At 38.1% G+C, this 19,588-nt stretch overlaps 1 protein-coding gene across 5 annotated transcripts in view; it reads left to right on the top strand.

Annotated features, from left to right (window-relative positions):
- Positions 1–19,588, top strand: part of Mctp (multiple C2 domain and transmembrane region protein) — a 642,744-nt gene that overhangs the window by 358,566 nt on the left and 264,590 nt on the right. For all 5 annotated transcript variants that reach the window (XM_090402333.1, XM_090402331.1, XM_090402329.1 and 2 more), the window contains one exon: positions 15,154–15,354. In XM_090402333.1, coding sequence (XP_090258459.1) covers positions 15,154–15,354 — 201 coding nt within the window. The remainder of the gene's footprint in view (positions 1–15,153; positions 15,355–19,588) is intronic.

Here is a 19,588-nt window from a genome sequence, read left to right on the forward strand (position 1 = left end):
TTGGTCACTCGCCTCTGGATCCTCTCAACCTCCTTCCCATCAAGAAGAAACCTAGGTGACCAAATCTGGGCACAGTAGTCGAGATGGGGGTCTCATCAAGGCTCGATACAGAGGAACAATAACCTGCTTGTCTCTACTTGTCAATGTATTCTTCAGCAACCAAGTGATTTGATGAGCTGATTTGGCCACTTTTGCAATGTGCCCCGTAAACTTCAACTCCTTATCCACCAACACTCTTAAATCTCGTGCCTCATCAATTTCCTGGAGTACAGTTCCACCAATGTAGTAAACTGCTGCTAATCTTTTCACCCCAAAATGTATAACCTTACATTTTGCCGCATTAAATTGACATCCATTCACCTTAGCCCAGACCTCCAATCTATCCAAATCATCTTGCAAAATTTTGACGTCATCTGCATTCACTATTGCCCTACCCAACTTTGCATCATCCGCAAACAAATGAACTGTTCCTCTCAGATTCTTTCCTATATCATTAATGAACAAATTAAACAGCAGTGGTCCAAGAACAGATCCTTGTGGCACACCACTAGTCACAGGCCGTCTTGTGGACTCTACTCTTATAAACTGCTCTCTGATATCTCTCCGTCAACCACCCTCCTATCCATCCCCATATGCTGCAATTTACTGATTAGAATTCCATGTGGTATCCTGTCAAAAGCCTTAGTAAACCCATTACCCTTATCCAGTTCAGCCGTCACTGTGTTATAATACGTGAGCAAGTTACTGAGGCATGACCTACCCTTCACAAAACCATGCTGTCCCCGATACAGTATCTCATTTTCTTCTATCCAATCTTGTATTTTCCTCTTGACTATTTTCTCCAAGACCTTGATAATGATTCCTGTTATGCTGATTGGCCAGTAATTTTCAACAGCAGCCTTGGAGCCACCTTTATGCAGCGGAACTATTTTCCCCTCTTTCTACCCTCTTGGGACTGACCCAGACCCGAGGCTCAAATTAAACAAAATGGTCAAGGGCACTGAATTCTTTAGCCACTTCACATACGACACGAGCTGGTATACCATCCAATCCCACAGATCTATTGATATTCTGTAATAGACTAGTTACCTCTACTTCATTCATCACAATTCCAGTATAAGCTGTTGGTTCTTCCATTCCTGCAATGTCACCACCTGGATGATATACTCTTGCAAAGTGCTCGCTCAGTAATTCCACTATATCGACTGATTCGGTTACCTCCCTACCCTCAGCATTTTTTAAGATCATTCTACCATGAACATTTTTCCTTTTACTTGCAACATATTGAAAAAACTGTTTGGGATTCTCTTTAGCCTGCATAGCCAATTTTCTTTCGTAATCCGCTTTTGCTTTTCTATATATATATATATATATATATATAGGAAGACAACACAAAAGCACGCATAAACATACAGCTGGAACTGTAGTGTGGACTCCAATTTAAACTGTACTACAGTTTTTAGTAGATCTGTTGTTATTAATATGTAATGTTTCTTTCGGGTTATTTTGTATAATTCTTGTACTTTGACACCTGAAGAAGTTGGATTACCAATGAAACTAGTAGTGTCCTCATCAAACCTTATTCTTTATTGTTCTCGGTGTTTGTCATTTAAATTAAATTAATTAACATGTTAAATCGAGTAAATCTGCATTCCTGTATGTGTGGGTTTATATATATATATATATATATATATATATATATATAATGTATGTAGAAAGTATTTTACCTTGGGTATAATAAATGTTAAGAATACCAAGCAATTTTTTAAACCTGGTTTTACTCCATTTCCCAAGTAAGCAAACAGATAAATAAGTCATAAGTCAAGATTGCGCCTGCAAGTGATACAAGTCTAGCTGATCCTACAGGTAGTGCAAGACCAAGACAACTCGTGATAAAGGTGGCATGAACTCTGATCACTAATCTTTATATTTACCCTTAATGCCAAAACACATCTCCAAGAAGGAGATGCATGATCTTTTGTATTAAAGGCAAGAGGCCACTACCCAGACCGGTTTCGACCTTTATTGAGGTCTCATCAGTGGGAGCTAGGCTAGAAATACCAAGATTTAGTGAACTTGACTTATAACTTATTTGTCTGTTTGCTTACTTGGGAAATGGAGTAAAACCAGGTTTAAAAAATTGCTTGGTATTCTTAACATTTATTATACCCAAGGTAAAATACTTTCTACATTTATATCTCCTCCAGAGATTTTTATTTAATAAGGTTAAAACACCTTATGGCAACTTGTTCTGGTAAAATACTAATGAGCTCTGTATTACTAAATCTTGGTATTTCTAGCCTAGCTCCCACTGATGAGACCTCAATAAAGGTCGAAACTGGTCTGGGTAGTGGCCTCTTGCCTTTAATACAAAACATCATGCATCTCCTTCTTGGAGATGTGTTTTGGCATTAAGGGTAAATATAAAGATTAATGATCAGAGCTCATGCCACCTTTACCACGAGTTGCCTTGGTCTTGCACTACCTGTAGGATCAGCTAGACTTGCATCACTTGCAGGCGCAAACTTGACTTATGACTTATTTGTCTGTTTGCTTACTTGGGAAATGGAGTAAAACCAGGTTTAAAAAATTGCTTGGTATTCTTAACACACACACACACACACACACACATGTATGTATGTATATGTATGTATGTATATACAGGGTGTTCGGGATAAATTTGACAGTTTCGTAAGGAAAAAGAAAATCTTCTTTGTATCTATTAAATTTAATGAATTGACAAATTGACATTACAGGCAGAGTTAATTACAATACTATCAACAAGATTTACTCAAAATAACCACCATTAGCATCGATCACAGCTTCAATTCTGCTTCGGAACCTCGAACAAGCTGATGCTACAGTCTCCCTGGGAAGGGCCGCAAAAACTGTTTTAATTTTATCCATTAACTGGGCTTTTGTATTACTGGAAGTGCGATTGGTGTCTTTTTCAACTGCGCCCCATACAAAATAATCCATGGGGTTAAGGTCTGGGGAGTTTGGAGGTCAAACATTTGGACTGGTGAAGTCGTAGAAATTTTCAGACAACCATTTTTGACTTTTCCCAGAGGTGTGGCAAGGGGCCGAATCCTGCTGCCATACATACGGCCTACCATTGCCTACCCTTGTTATCCAGGGCTTGACTACAGTTAGCAACTCCACGAACAAAGCCCGAATTCCAATGCCAGGGTTCTTCAACACCTGTTCCTGCAGATTTGCGAGGAATTCTGCTGTACGAACGCAATCAGATCGTCTGCTAGGGATCTTTCTTCTTGCTACATCCTCGTAGTCACCATTGCAAGTCTCTAGTTCATGCCTGATTGTTTTTACTGTATTCAGGGAGCATTGGGCAGCAGTCGTAATATCCTTATTTTGATGGCGGGCACGAATCATCATGATACAAGTTATTCTCTTCCATGATTCAGGTGGGTTCCAGCTATCCATCCTTTCTGACATCTTGTATGTGAATGAAGAAGGGTCCAAACTTTTAAATGAAGAGAAGTGTGTGTTAATACATGTAACTTACGGAAAAATATAATTAATTATAAATATGTCAAATTTATCCCGAACACCCTGTATATATTGGTGTATCACTTAAAGCTTTAAAAGAGGTATACCCGTGAGTAGACATATCGATACAAAATTAATAACGGAAAAAACTTGCATACAAAGATTATTTAATAGTATAATTTTCACCTGTGTGTCACAGGCATCTTCAGTACATGAAGCTCAAATTAAACAATAGTTGACGATTCCAAAAAGCGCCACCTAAGTAGCTGGTGTAAGATAACTAAAAATCAATAAATTTCCTTAAAAAAAAAAAAAAATCAATACAATAAAAAGTTAGGAAAGATTAGCTGATTTGTAAAGTACTATCTCTCATAAAGGGGATAGACATAAGCTGCCAGATTTGTTTAAGTTAGGAGAATGAAGTAGAGTTTCACATGCTTCTTCATAAAGGTGTTCCATGAGAAACTGACTTTTGTGAAGAACTCTTTGTCTTTCTCCAATGAACTCTGTGTCTAGTGAAGATGGCATGTTTTGCAAGTCCAGACTTTTCAGCTTTAAAGTATTCAATATAAGATTGGTGTTCTTCTAGCCGAAAAGAGGCAAATCTTCCCATTTGTCCGAAATAAGATAATCCACAAGAGCACTGAATCTGGTAGACACCTGGATGATTAAGATGTGGAAGCTTGTCCTTAGGAGAAGTGAGAAAGGTGGAGATTTTTCTAAACAGTCGAAAGGCAACAAAAATATTCAGTGGTTTTAAAACTTTTGCTGTACGTTCACTGATGCCTTGTACATAAGGGAGAGTAATGCACATTATTTCTTCTGTGTTTAAAGAGGAAGACATTAAAACTACTCAAAAGTTCTTTGAATGAAGCAATTCTTATAACCATTCGATAGAAAGGAAGAAGTTATATATTGTAGTTTTTTCTGTAAAAGATCGTCTGAAGAACAAAAGGAGTGGGCCCGATGAACCAGTGTTTTAATAGTTCCTGCCTTTTGACTGGGATGGTGATGAGATTCCGCATGGATATAATGGCCTGTATGAGTCTTCTATGAACTGAGAAATGTAGGTTACCATCTGGTTGGCGAAGAATTAGAAGATCTAAAAAGGCTAACTGTTTATTTGATTCTACTTCCAGACTCAAATGGACTGGTTCTTCAGATGAACTTCAACAATTTCTCACTACGTTAAATGCATTTCATCCTAGGATCAAGTTTACCCTAGAAGTAGAATTAAATAAGCAGTTAGCCCTTTTAGATCTTCTAATTATTCGCCAACCAGATGGTAACCTACATTTCTCAGTTTATAGAAAGAAGACTCATACAGACCATTGTATCCATGCAGAATCTCATCACCATCCCAGTCAAAAGGCAGTTATACAGGAACTCTCCTTTTTGGGAGATCTTCAGAGATCTTCAGACGATCTTTTACAGAAAGAACTACAATATATAACTTCTTCCTTTCTATGGAATGGTTATAAGAATTGCTTTATTCAAAGAACTTTTGAGTAGTTTTAATGTCTTCCTCTTTAAACACAGAAGAAATAACGTGCATTACTATCCCTTATGTACAAGGCATCAGTGAACGTATAGCAAAAGTTTTAAAACCACTGAATCTTTTTGTTGCCTTTCGACCGTTTAGAAAAATCTCCACCTTTCTCACTTCTCCTAAGGACAAACTTCCACATCTTAATCATCCAGGTGTCTACCAGATTCCGTGCTTTTGTGGATTATCTTATTTCGGACAAACAGGAAGATCTGCCTCTGTTCGGCTAGAAGAACACCAATTTTATATTGAATACTTTAAAGCTGAAAAGTCTGGACTTGCAGAACATGCCATCTTCACTAGACACAGAGTTCATTGGAGAGAAAGACAAGAGTTTTTCACAAAAGTCAGTTTCTCATGGAACGCCTTTATAAAGAAACATGTGAAACTCTACTTCATTCTCCTAACTTAAACAGATCCGGCAGCTTATGTCTTACGTCTATCCCCTTTATGGGAGATAGTACTTTACAAATCAGCTAATCTTTCCTAACTTTTTATTGTATTGATTATTATTTTTTTTTTTTTTTAGGAAATTTATTGACCTTTTTAGTTATCTTACACCAGCTACTTAGGTGGTGCTTTTTGGAATTGTCATTTATTGTTTAATTTGAGCTTCATGTACTAAAGATGCCTGTGACATACAGGCGAAAATTATACTATTAAATAATCTTTGTACGTGAGTTTTTTCCATTATTAATTTTGTATAACTTAAAGCGATAAACTGTGTACTACCTGTTGGAAATGGTCAAAAAATAAGTTGCAGAGGGAAAGGCAATCATTTATATTCATATGCAAAACAATCATCAGATCTAAATTGTAAATCATAAATGCTAACAGCAGAAAACTTGCTTCTTTTCTAAATGGAAGATGTTCCTTGTCTAAGGCTGTTGGATGCAACTTCTGCTCATCTGCACTTCATCTTTCATCCTGATGGCACCACTTATTTCACCTAAGGATAAAGCTGACAACCTAGCATTGCTTTTTTTCCTTAAACTCCTGTACAGATGATAAGGGAAATTACTTCCTACATTACTGGAATCTGAGCACTGTATGTGTTCTATAGTTTTTCAACAAAAAAGACATCAGAAAATTACTGAAACTTGCACATTAAAGTCTCCTGATGGAATCTCTTCAACTGTCCTCAAACTTTGTATTCCAGAGCTAACATCTGTTCTGTATTGTGTCTACAGTCTGTTATTATGATGATTCAGGCTTCAGTGGAATCACATGACTCATTGTGGGAAGCCCACCCTAGAAAAATGCAGTCTGTCATACAACTCCTTGAACCCATTGACCATTCGTGCTCTCACCACTATCAGGCAATTCATTCCATGGTTTAACCATCCCTCAATGCAAAGAATCCACTCCTTCTTGCTCACAACTTTCTTTACTAACTTCCAGGGATGGCCCCTTGTCTTTGCTCCTTCCCCTGTTCCACCAACAAAAAGAACTCCCCAATGTCAACCCTGTAATAACTACCGCTCAACTGTTTAAAAGCCTGTCATATTATCTCTCCTATATACCAAACTCTGCAGTCCACATTCCCTCAGCCTATCCTTGTAACTTACATTGTACTGTCCTGATATCGTCTTTGTTATCCACCTCTGCACTCTTTCCACGGTTAATTTATATCATTCAAATCCTGGGGACCAAATTTGAGCACAATAGTCCAGGTGTGGTCTGATCTCAGGACTTTATACAATGGAATGACAACTCATACTCTGCAGATCAGTATCCTTCTCAGTATTGCAGCAATCCTCTGGATTACCTTCATCTTGGAAGCAATCTCATATTCAGCATATCTCTCAAAAAAGGGAAAATATCCTAACTTCAAACTACCAACTAATTATCCTCATCTCAGTCCTCCCCAAAAGTTATGGAGAAAGTCATCAATAGCCAATTTTTCTACTACCTAGATATCTACCAATTAGTCACCACTATTATGGATTCTACCATTCCAAGATCCATAATTGACCTCTTAGTTTACATCACCCACCACTGAACATATGTGCTAGAACAGCTCAGAGAAAGTTATGCCATCACGCTTGAAATTCTTCAGAGCTTTTAATCATATCTTTCATCGAGACTAAAACCAGTGGTTGCCAAAGTGGTCGATATCGACCCCCAGGGATCGATATAACATTGTTAGGGGTCGATAGAAAAATATAATACATCATTGTATGGGCAATATTTAATTCGGTTAACTTGGATTACCTCCATCCTGAATGACAACATAATTAAGAGTCAATTGTGGGAACAGTGACATGAATAGGACCTGTAAGATGGAGCAAGGTCATGAAAATAGTTACGGAGGCCAATCAAGTAGGCCAAAACGACGTATTTACCAATAAACACATGTCGGTGGTTCCCGCCTGGCCGGCGCGGCAGAGCGGAGCGAGATTGCAACACGTGCGCAGTTGCTTATTTGCTTATACTTACATGTACGATTCTTTTAGGCTTCCCAGCTAAATTAGCCTTATTTAAATCATCATTGTTACGAAAAGATTTTCAGTACTTTTCGAATCTACGGCAAGTAAAAGATGAAGACTTAGAAATATACACAAAACATCTTCAAAATATGAGCGATGATTTTAAATTGCTCCTTGCAGATTTTGAAAACATGTACATTCCAGATTGGGTTATCATGCCATTTTCTGCAGATATTGAAAATATCGAATGTAACTTACAAGATGAACTTATCGAATTGTCAGTTGATCTTGAAGCTAAAACGCTTTTTAAAAATAGGACTTTAAGTTACTTTTGGACGAATATAAATGTTGTAAAAAAAATATCCAAAACTTTCTGAAGTGGTACTCCCCTTTTTGCTTGCATTTCCAAGCTCGTACATGGTTGAAGCTGGTTTCAGCCATGTTAATTCCATTTTAACAAAACAAAGAAATAAGCTAGATATAGAATTCCGTGGCGATTTAAGGCTGAAACTTACTGATTTTGAACCCAACATTGCTAATCTTGTCAAGAGTCACGAAGCACACCCTTTACATTGACAATGTTAGTAAATTGTATACTAAGTTAATAAAAGTCTTATTTTCATATATGTATAAGGAAGATTATATTATTTTTATGTTATCTAAATTAAATTTTATATATTATTTATCCCTCCTATCAAATATGTAATGTTAAGAAGGACGTCAAAATCAAAAATGTATCCCTTTGATGTTAAGTCAATATAATAATATATACTATATTATGCATACAATAAATATTGTACTATAAAATAAACAATCTAAAAACTCACATAAGCATCTTTTTTGCTTGTCCTGTTATAATTACGTAATAGTAAAATAGAGAATAGAGGGGGGGGTCAATAAAAAGTCAAACTCTTGAAGGGGTCGACGGTCAAAGAAGTTTGGCGACCCCTAATCTAAACAATCATCCTTTGATCATTCTCTGCACTCCCTCTCTTCAAGCTTTGCTACCAACGCAGGAGTACCTCATGTCCTATTACCTACCCTTTCTGTGCATAAATGACCTAATCTCAATCACCACTAATCCTATCCACAGTTCTGCAGATGACAATACTCTCCATCCATCCTACTCACTTGACAAACCCTGCGGTGCACAGGCATCCCAAGTGTTAAGATCATCTACCTAGTCTAGCCATAAATAAATATATAATAATAACAGGAATAGAAGTCGCTGGGTATAGCATTTTTCGTCAGGATAGGAGGGGAAAGCATGGTGATGGGGTACTGCTTATGATAAGTGATGACCTATGTCCTCTAAGAGTGGAGGCTTTGGAAGGAAGTGAGACAAATGATTTTGGGAGCATATGGTGTGAGGTAGAGGTAGGCAAGACAGGATATTTAGTGGGGTGTTGCTACAGACCCAGGAGCACGGAGGACGGGGACCAGGAGATGTTTAGACAGCTAAGTTTGGCAAGTGCAAGAAGAATGATTGTTATGGGAGATTTTAACTACAGTAGTATAAATTGGAGAGAGGAAGATGCATGTAGCAATAGTGGAATGGAATTTCTAGAATTCTTGAGGGACAAATGTCTTAGGCAACATGTATCAGAGGGAACAAGAGGTTCAAGAGTTTTAGATTTGGTTATAGCATCAGAAGAGTTGATAATAACTGAGATGACATCTCTCCCACCAGTTGGAGAGAGTGACCATATGGTTTTGACTTGGAAAATGAATAGACATGCAGGAGTATCAAAGAGACGGGAACTTATGTGGAATTATAAAGCAGGTGATTATAATAGTCTTAGACGTCAACTTCGGGAAGTTTCATGGAGGGAGGAATTGGAAGGCCGGGATGTCGTTAGTGCGTTGGAAATTGTGTAAGAATATTTGTTAGCAGCAATGGTAAGTTGTATACTATGAGTGAAGAAGAGGACACAATTTGGAGTAAAGTGGATGACAAACAATATTAAACAGGAATTGCATGTGAAAAAGAGGCTGTGGAAGAGATATAAGGAGACAGGTGAAGAGAGGATGCATGAAGAATATAAGACACAGGCCAGAAGAGTGACTAGTGTGGTAAGGAAAGCAAAACTGGAATATGAGAGGAGATTGGCCCTAAGATCCAAAGAAAATCCTAGGGAATTTTTTTAGCTATGTGGCCAGTAGGAGAAGAAATGACTGTGGAAGAATGATATTGTGGGATAAAAATGGGAATAGAATGACTGATGCAGAGGACATAGTGGAATTGTTCAATGACCACTTTAATGGAGTATTTCATCCTGGAGGAGTCAGTTTTAATGCTAGAGGGATAGGGCAGGTTCAAGGTTTAGAGGTACAGGAGGAGAGTGTTTCAGATACTGAGAACTCTGGATGTCAAAGCTTTTGGACTGGATGGTATTTCACCACGAGTTTTGAGAGAACGTGCTGGGGAACTGACAGTGCATTTAACCTGGCTTTTCAATGAAAGTCTGGCTTCGGCAAAGGTGCCCAGGGAATGGAAGGAAGGTAAGATAGTGCCATTGCATAAGCGTGGTAACAGACTGGAAGTGTCTAATTATAGACCAGTCTGTGTGTCATCAGTAGTTAAGATCTTGGAGAAAGTAGCGAGGGACCGTATACAGCACTGGGCAGATGAGAGTAATGTTATCTGTGAGAGTCAACATGGATTTGTGAAAGGGCGCTCTTGTTTTAGCAATATGCTGGCCTTTTATAATAAAGTTACAAGAACATTGGATGAGAGAAAGGCATATACTGCAATTCTCTTAGACTTAACAAAGGCATTTGACAGGGTGCCACATGATAGGCTGATATTTAAGTTGCAATACATGGGTCTGGATGTCAGATTGGTCAGCTGGATTCAGGATTGGCTGTCTGATAGGTATCAGAGAGTTGTGTATGGTGGAGCAGTTTCAAGGAGACAGAAGGTTACAAGTGGGGTCCCCACAGGGCTCAGCACTAGGACCTGTATTGTTTAACCTTTATATCAATGACATTGCCAATAGATTGCAAGGGGATATTCAGTTGTTTCCATATGATGCAAAGCTGGGAAGGATTATTAGTAATAGTGCAGATGTGGTAACTCTGCAAGAGGATTTGAATAAGCTAGATAGATGGGCAGATGAATGGGGGGGTGTCAGTTTAATGCAGCAAAATGTAAGGTCTTGAGGTTTGGGAAACATCGATGGGATGCTGCATACTCTATGGGAGGAGTTATACTGGAGGAAGTTGGGGAGACAAGAGATCTGGGATTGATGATTGATAGAAACCTGAAGTTTAGGGGACATATTGCAAAGGTGGTGAAGGTAACACAGAGGATTGCTGCAATTATGAGAAGGACACTGACCTGTAGAGATAAGAGGGTTATCATTCCATTATATAAGTCTCTGATCAGACCACACTTGGATTATTGTTCTCAGACTTGGTCCCCAGGATTTGAAGGGGATAAATTAACTGTGGAAAAGATATAAAGATGGTCTCAGGACTGTACAAGGATAGTTATGAGAATCGGCTGGGGGAATGTGGACTGCAGAGTTTGGCAGATAGAAGAAGAAGAGGTGATATGATTGAGACTTTTAAACTGTTGAGAGGTGGTTACAGGGTTGACACTGGGGAGTTCTTTCACTTGGTTGAACAGCGGGAAGGAGTGATGACAAGAGGCCATCCCTGGAAGTTACGAAAGGAAACTGTGAGCAAGAGGGTGAGGAGTGGTTTCTTTGCATGGAGGGTGATTGAGCTGTGGAATGCATTGCCTGATAGAGTGGTGAGGGCGAGAACAGTCAATGAGTTTAAGGAGTGGTATGATAGATTTTGTGTTTCTTAGGGGGAACTTCCCCTTGATGAGTCTTGACAGACTTTATGTTCTTAGGAAGGACCGCCCACGATGAGTCTTTTGACTTCATGGAAGCCTGAATAATAATAATAATTACATCTTGAAAAGTGCATAAATCTTTAATCTATCAGTAAATCATATACAGCTTTCAGCACACATATAACGTGCATATAGCATAGCAACATTCAATGTTCAAAATGTTCCCCTTTTGCCTTCACGTGCTTGAAGTCAGTAAGGCCATATATCGATGGTGGAAATGCATCCAAATGAAATGCTGCCACTGCTCACTCCAAATCCACCTTCAGGCTGGTGATGCCAGGATTTTTCTTGCTGGCTACTCTAGTTGTCTCTTAAGTTCTGACCACAATTTGAAGTTCAGCAAATTCAAATCAAGACTTTAAGATGGCCAATCAGATAGTAATATGTGGTCGGACACACTCACTTCCAACCACTGTTGTGTAGTCCTCCCCTTGTGTGCAGGAGCTGAGTCCTGTTGGAAGGTCCACTTGTCTTGATACACTGTGGCAGAGGTTTTCACCTTTCTTGCAGCAGTGCAACTTGGATATCCCCTGATATATCACCCCTCACCAAACCACCACTGATGCTGGGTGATGACTTGTCTGAGTCCTGGGTGATATCATACTGTGTGACCATCTGGGGACATATACTTGATCATTTTGGCAGTTAAATGACTTCATTGGTGAAAATTTTCTCATCTTTGAAGAGGATATCTCTGTTGTTTGCATACCACTGGAAAAGTGCCTTTGATTTTATCACCCTCTGCCGTCTAAGTTGTGTTAAGAAGTGTCCAGTAGAACAACAGTATGTCATCAGTTAATGCATGTGACATCATTCTCTGAAAAATGTTCATCTCTCACGACATCACTTTCTGCATTCTCACAGGATTACGGCAAAGCATGCCCTCAGGAGTGTAGTCAACCTGTTCTTTGGCGGTCAGATAAGTCTTCTGTATCTTTATAATGGTTAATAGACCAATACACAAACATCTTACTGATCCCAAGTGTTTTTAGGATGGTGAAAATGATAGGTGGCTGTATTCCAACCTTGTGAAGTATTATTACAGCTGCATGGTTCTCATCTCCTCATTATTTCTTTTCTGTGATGTTGCACAGCATTATTCCCATGCTTTATATATCATTCTCTTTTGTTTGTGGTTCATCCCATAGTATTGATGTGAGTTGAATAATGGGGCTTTCCTTACTTGTAATTCTTATAATTTTACATAGGCTGCCTATGTAGCCTTATAGAGATGCAATATGCCTCCATAGCACAAGGCTGTCTGAAGGAAGGCTTAAGTTCTATTCTAGTTGCTGACTAGCGAAACTTTTTCACAACTACACGCTATGAGGATAGCTCCAAATCCAGTATTCTTAAAATCTTGTTGCTTCTGACACATGCTGTAATGTAGTTATCTCTCTCAAATTCACTCTTTGCATCTCCTCATTTTCAAAATTCTCCATTAGAATCACCTTTTTACTTGTCCAGCCAGTTTGTCTGTGGCACAAATGTACCTAAGAATTACACAAAAACCTTTCTTGGATGGGAGCCATATAAAAAAAATAATAAAAAATAATAAAGAAAAAAGCAGTAATTGCCTTCTATATTCCAAATTTATAATACCAGCATTCTCTAGGATACAGTACTGTTTCAACCTCAGATCAATTAGCCTTGAAGTTGTCATATGCTGCAATTTTCCACCTTCCTGAGTAAGTCTAATTTCTGTGCCATTATTAACAGCATAAAAAATTCTCTTTTTCTCTTTCATTTCTTCTTTCCTGACCTATATGATTCTATACCATTCCATTTCTTTTCCTGTCTGCATATATTTTCACATAAGCAAGTTTTGCTTATGTCAGCAATCTGTAAACACTGATTTTGAAGATCCTTATTAGATTAAATTATATTATTGTTTTAATCTCTTTACAACTACAGTAGCAACCAAATTAATCCAAACACTCACATTTTAAAGAAAAATTTTAATTTTTCAACAAAACAAGTGTAAAAATTTAACTCCAACTTTAGGTGCTCCCTCTGTTCCTAATAAGTTCATTAATTTGCTTAGACATGGACTCTACCAATGTAGAACACATTTTTCTTATTTCTGCATCTCGAAACCATACTTTTATAATGGATTGTGTTATCCTTTGTATCACAATTTAATTTTCAAGTCTCTCTTTCACAATGGCTCACAAATTTTTTATTAAGTTAAAGTCAGGAGAGTTGCCTGGCCACTGAAGCAATTGGATGTTGTGATTTTTGAGGAAATCTTTCACTTTTTTTTGAAGTGTGGCATGGAGCAAGATCCTACTGGAAGATGAATTCTTTGTCTTTCTGGATCTATGGGACCACTCATTTTTACAGTATTTTTTATGTATTGATCGCTTTCATCATACTGTCAACAGGCACAAGTGATCTTGGACCCTCATGTGTCCAGGATCACTTGTGCCTGTAAAACAACCCCAGAACATCTTTTTAGCTGGGTGTTTAGGAGCTTGTTGAAGGCAGGAGAAGTCTTCTCAGCTGCTGATTTGCAAATAGGTTACTTGCTCTCCTTAAACAAAGAAATGGTTCTCATCTGAGAATGTGACCGTCCACAGTCCACTTTTGCCTACTCGACCCTCTTTTTCTGTATAGCCTTCATCAACAGTTTTTTTTTTTTTTTTTTTGGTCTGTGGCAGTCCCCTACTTCCAACAATCTGATGGACTGTCATGTCAGAAACATTAATCCAACTAGCTGCCAAGTCTATTTAAGTAATTTAAGTATATGGCAGACAATCTTGGATTCGTTTTACTTTTTCTAACTAGTGAACGATCTTGAGTAAATGTAGTTTTCCTTTTCTGTTAGGAGAAAAGGTACCTGTCTCTCTAAACTTCTTTAAAAACAGTAACAGTACTGTACTAATAGTACTATTTTAACAGTACTCAAACCAACACTACTCAATGGCAATTTTTCTTTGAGCCATGGATGAGTGCTGAGAAAGAATACATATTTTTGAATGCTTTCTTGTAGATGTATCCATTTTATAGCTACACGAAAGTGTAGCTGTAAATAGTGAACTAAAACCAAACTCTAAACCAAAAACTTGAAAATTCAACTTGTTTCGATTAATTTGTTTGCTACTGTATCTTTATTAGTGTATTTTATTTAGTGAGAAAGTAAAAAAAAAAAAAAAAAAAAACTGAATGCAGTGAATTTTTGCTGAAATTGTTGACCTCTTCACATACAAGATGAAGACAATTGAACTTGTGGTGTTAGTGGAAGACTAATATTTGAAACCAATACACCTTTTCAAATCTTATATGCAGTTTAAATTTTTATGTTAACACTTTTACCCGAGTGATAACTGGATATCTGATACTTTTTCATATTGCATTTGAAGTAAATTATTACTAGGTAAAAGAACTTCTGTTTTGCTTTGTTCTCTCCTGGATGTAAAACAATAGCTTGCCATTCATTTTTCAGCTCTCTTACTGTATAAACTGATCTCTGCCAATTAGTAGTTGCTAAACGAACAAGTGATCAGTTGGCAGAGTTATTCATTTTGTAGTATGAACTGACAGTGTGTGGCTATATAAGGGTTACTATAATTGAACAGGTTTCTTTATATTTGAGGCATTTAGAAATTTTCCAAACATTTCTAGCATGTCTTTGTAGTAGCTGAATCTTGCACATTCTTATTTTTAGATTTTTCTTCTTTTTGAATATTAATTACTTACTCTCGTTTGATTGTTCCTGAATTTAAACAATAGAATAGAATGCAGTAAATTTTGAATATATGCAAATTTGGCTAAATAACTTAATATAGCATTCTTATTTCTAGTTCTTCAAGAGGACTAGTTTAAAAATAACAGGCAGTAGTGAATCTTCTAGCTCCGCACTCAAGAAACAGAAAACGCAAGTCTGGGATAATGTCGTTACAATAGTCCTTGTACAAGGAAAAGATCTCTTGGCTATGGATGAAGGAGGTACAAGTGATCCATATGTTAAGTTTCGACTAGGTTCTGAAAAATACAAAAGCAAGGTAAGAATATATATAATAGATTTCTCCTATTCATTGCATTATGCTAAATTTTTCTTTCATTCTTTTAAGAATATTCTTGCAAGACATAAAATAATGATCATACTTTTTATGTGCACAATAATGCACATAATTTCAAATTTCATGCACATAATTTCAGAAAATTTCTGAAAAATTTGTAATTTTTCTGAAATTTGTAAAATTTCAGAAATTTCCAGTGATACTGCTCCCTTGTTATTATTAGTAGTAGTAGTACGGGCAACTCAAAGGAGTCCTTAGCCTCATCGAGGGAGGCCCTAACATCATGTCAAGAACAACCATTCAACATTCATACAGTATCTATCATACTTCACCTTGAACTCATTTACAGTCATGGCACCCACAACAGACTCTGGCAGCTTATTCCACTCATTCATCACTCTCCAAGTAAAAAACCTAGCTCTAACACCTTTGCTAACCACACTCTTGTCCAGCTTCCATGGATGGCCCTTAGTCCTCCCACCAGCAGTCCTATTCTCAAAAATATCTTCTGAATTAATCTTATAGAAACCCTTCGGTAATTTGAATGTCTCAATCATATCACCCCTTTTCCACCTATCAGCCAATTTCTGCACCCCACAAATCTTCAACCTGTTCTCATAAGGTTCATTCCATAGGCCAGCTACCATCTTGGTCACTTGCTTCTGTATCCTCTCTACCTCCTCCCATCAAGAAGAAACCCTGGTGCCCAGATCTGGGTACAGTAGTCAAGATGGGATCTTATCAAGGCTCAATAAAGGGAAACAATAACCTGCTTGTCTCTGCTCGTGAAAGCATTCTTCAGTAACCAAGTGATCTGATGAGCTGATTTAGGCACTTTTGCTGTGTGTCCCCTAAACTTAAACTCTCTATCCACCAACACTCCCAAATCCCTGACCTCGTCAATCTCCTGGAGTACAGTTTCACCAATATGGTATACTACTGCTAATTAAACAGTAATGGTCCAAGAATAGAACCCTGTGACACACCACTAGTCACAGGCCATCTTTTGGAATCTACTCTGAATAAACCACTCTATGATATCTCTCCATCAACCACCCTCCTATCCATCTCGCCAACCCTATATCCATCCCCATATGCTGCAATTTACTGATTAGAATTCCATGTGGCATCCTGTCAAAGGCCTTAGCAAGGTCCAGTAGAATCACTGTAAACCCATTACCCTTATCCAGTTCAGCCGTCACTGTGTTATAAAACGTGAGCAAGTTACTGAGGCATGATCTACCCCTTTCACAAAACCATGCTATCCCCAATACAGTATCCCATTTTCATCTGTCCATTCCTGTATTCTCCTTTTGACTATTTTCTCCAAGACCTTGAGAACGATTCCTGATATGCTGATCAGTCGGTAATTTACAACAGCAGTTTTGGAACCTCCTTTATGCAGTGGAACTATTTTCCCCTCTTTCCATCCCCCCCCCTTGGGATTAACCCAGACTGAGACTCAAACAAAATGGTCACGGGCACTGACAATTCTTTAGCTGCTTCATGTACGACATGAGCTGGTATACCATCCAATCCCACAGATGTATTGACATTGAGGTTTTGTAATAGACTATTCACCTCCACTTCATTCACCACCATTCCCATATAAGCTGTTGGTTCCTTCATTCCTGCAATGTTACCACTTGGATAATATACTCTTGCAAAGTGGAATTACTGATCTTGCTCGCTCAGTAATTCCACTATATCAACTGATTCGGTTACCCCCCCCCCTACCATTGGCGTTCTTTAAAATCATTCTGCCATATACATTTTTTCTTTTACTTGCAACATATTGAAAAAACTGTTTGAGATTCTCTTTAGCCTGCATGATTAATTTTAATGGCATAAAGCTCGCCTGTGCTTTATGCCATTCATGTGCCTGCAGATCACGTTTCTCCTTAAATTCCCTCCACAGTTGTTTCTTTTTTTGCAGCACAAGCTTAATGGTGTTATTCATCCATTTAAGGAGTGTTTGCAGGAGGCAATGGTTTTCAGTCAGCCATTGCCTCCTGCAAACACTCCTTAACCACCTCCCATGCACTATCGACATCCAGCCCTTGCAGTTTTACATGCCATGGCACTGAACCGATCAAACTCCTAAGTTTGTCATACTTACCAGCCCGATAATGCCACATGTACCCTGTCTTAATTGAAAATTCCACACATTTAGCCACCTCCCAAGTCAAGACCCTATGATCACCCTCACCAATTGGTGGCAACATGGTCATATTCTTTACAGCCAAATTCTCAGATGCAATTACTAGTAGTATTTTCATAGTATTTTCCATTACATGCTGTCGCAGATAGTTATCCCTTGATAACTGCATAAAATCCAATTCCTTCCTCCCATATGTCCTCTCCTCCTTCCAATCAATGTTATCATAGTTGAAATCCCCCATAATAATTACTCTCCTTCCACTCATTGCTTCTATTTGCTTATGCATACTATCTCCACCATCTATTCCATCACCTGGTCTATAGCAGCACCCAATTGTATATTTTGTTCTGCTAGCCTCAATCTCACACCAAATAGCCTCAAATGTGCTCTTCTCTATCCTGCAGTTCAACTTCTATTCTTCTTGGCTGCAGTTCATCAGCTATCATCAATAACACTCCTCCTCCTATTTTATTCTCCCTGTCCTGCCTGAACACACTATACCCCTCACATTCAATCCCACTAGCTATATCATCTTCTGTCAGCCATGTTTCACTAATGTCAATAATCTGTGGCCTGGAAGAGCCAACCAAGGCCAAAAATTCTTCTTTCTTGTTCCTAATACTCCTGGCATTAGTATACATGAAATGCAGAAGCCGTTAGCCCCACCTCTATTTTGATGCCTTATACTAACTATCCCATTCTGATTTATTGTCCTTCGTACTTGCTTGGGCATATTATTACACATTCATACACTCAACTGCCTCCCTAGAGTCTGCATATCTACTTCTTCCCTCCCCTTAATAACTCTAGTTTCCCTGCTTCTGCACTTCCACTTCATTCAACAACACTTTTTCAAGTCTCCTCACACCAAATTTATTCCAATGCAAACCATCCATCTTATATAAATCCTTTTGCCCATCAAACTCACTCCACACATCCACAAACTCCACACCACTCCTCCTGCATAACCTGCGCATAGATTCATTTGCAATTATGGCCCCCCTCCTCATCTCTTCTCTGTCATACCGTGATAAGAGACTCACTATCCTAACTCTCTCACTCTTTTCTTTTGCTACCTCTAGTAATTCCTTCAAGTCCTCTCTCATGGCTATTTTATCTCCATTTAGGTCATTCGTTCCTACCACTACTATAATTTCTTTTACCCTCTGCTTTTGCTCTCTGATAGACTCACTTAAGTACGATTTTAACACACTCTCATCTGTTACACCTCTTACTAAAGAATCTCCGTACAACGCTAGTTCCTTTATTCTTCTTACACTCACGATCATACTCTTATTTTTCTTATCATACTTTTGCCTTTGATTAGCTGATGTGCTTTGTAAACAATTTTGCAAATGCTCCACCTGCTGCTTCACCCTGTGTATCACTCCGCGCAACCATTGCGATCTCATTCATTGCAACTAACTCTGCATTTTTATTATCCGTTAAACCATTCACTCGTTCTGTATTTTTACCTTCATTCTCACTTTCAACTCCGCTCTCAAATCTATCTGGTTCTCCATCACAAATTCCTATCATATCACTATTTTCTACATTCTGACTTTCAATAATGATATCACTCTTTCGCGAACTGAAACGCACTTTAAATCCTCACTTTCCTTACACTTTCTGCACACATTCACTCCACTATCATTATCTAACCAAACTCCAACTGCTCTCTGCAAAGCATACATCTCGCAGACACCACATTGAATAAACTCCCTTATGTTAAAATCTTTGAACAAAGATGACAATTTGGATGGCATTGTTTTCCTTCTTATCAATGCCATGTGCACACACTCTATTGTATCTTATCAAAATACTAATTGAAAATAATGCTGAAAACACACAAAAATCACACAGACACGCTAAGATATGAAAAGTAAACAACACGTAAGATTCAAGCAATATTGCCAATTATTATTCAAAATAACACTTATCTTTTCAGGAGCTCTCTACAAACACTACATGCTATGTAGCCCTCTAGCAGCAATTTCCATGCCATGGCACTGAATCAAGCAAACTCCTAAGCTTGTCATACTTATATGCCACTTA

Source organism: Typopeltis vanoorti, chromosome 13 (assembly GCF_054136105.1).
Source record: "Typopeltis vanoorti isolate ZY-2024b chromosome 13, IOZ_Tvanoo_1.0, whole genome shotgun sequence".
NCBI classification, from domain to species: Eukaryota; Metazoa; Arthropoda; class Arachnida; order Uropygi; family Thelyphonidae; genus Typopeltis; species Typopeltis vanoorti.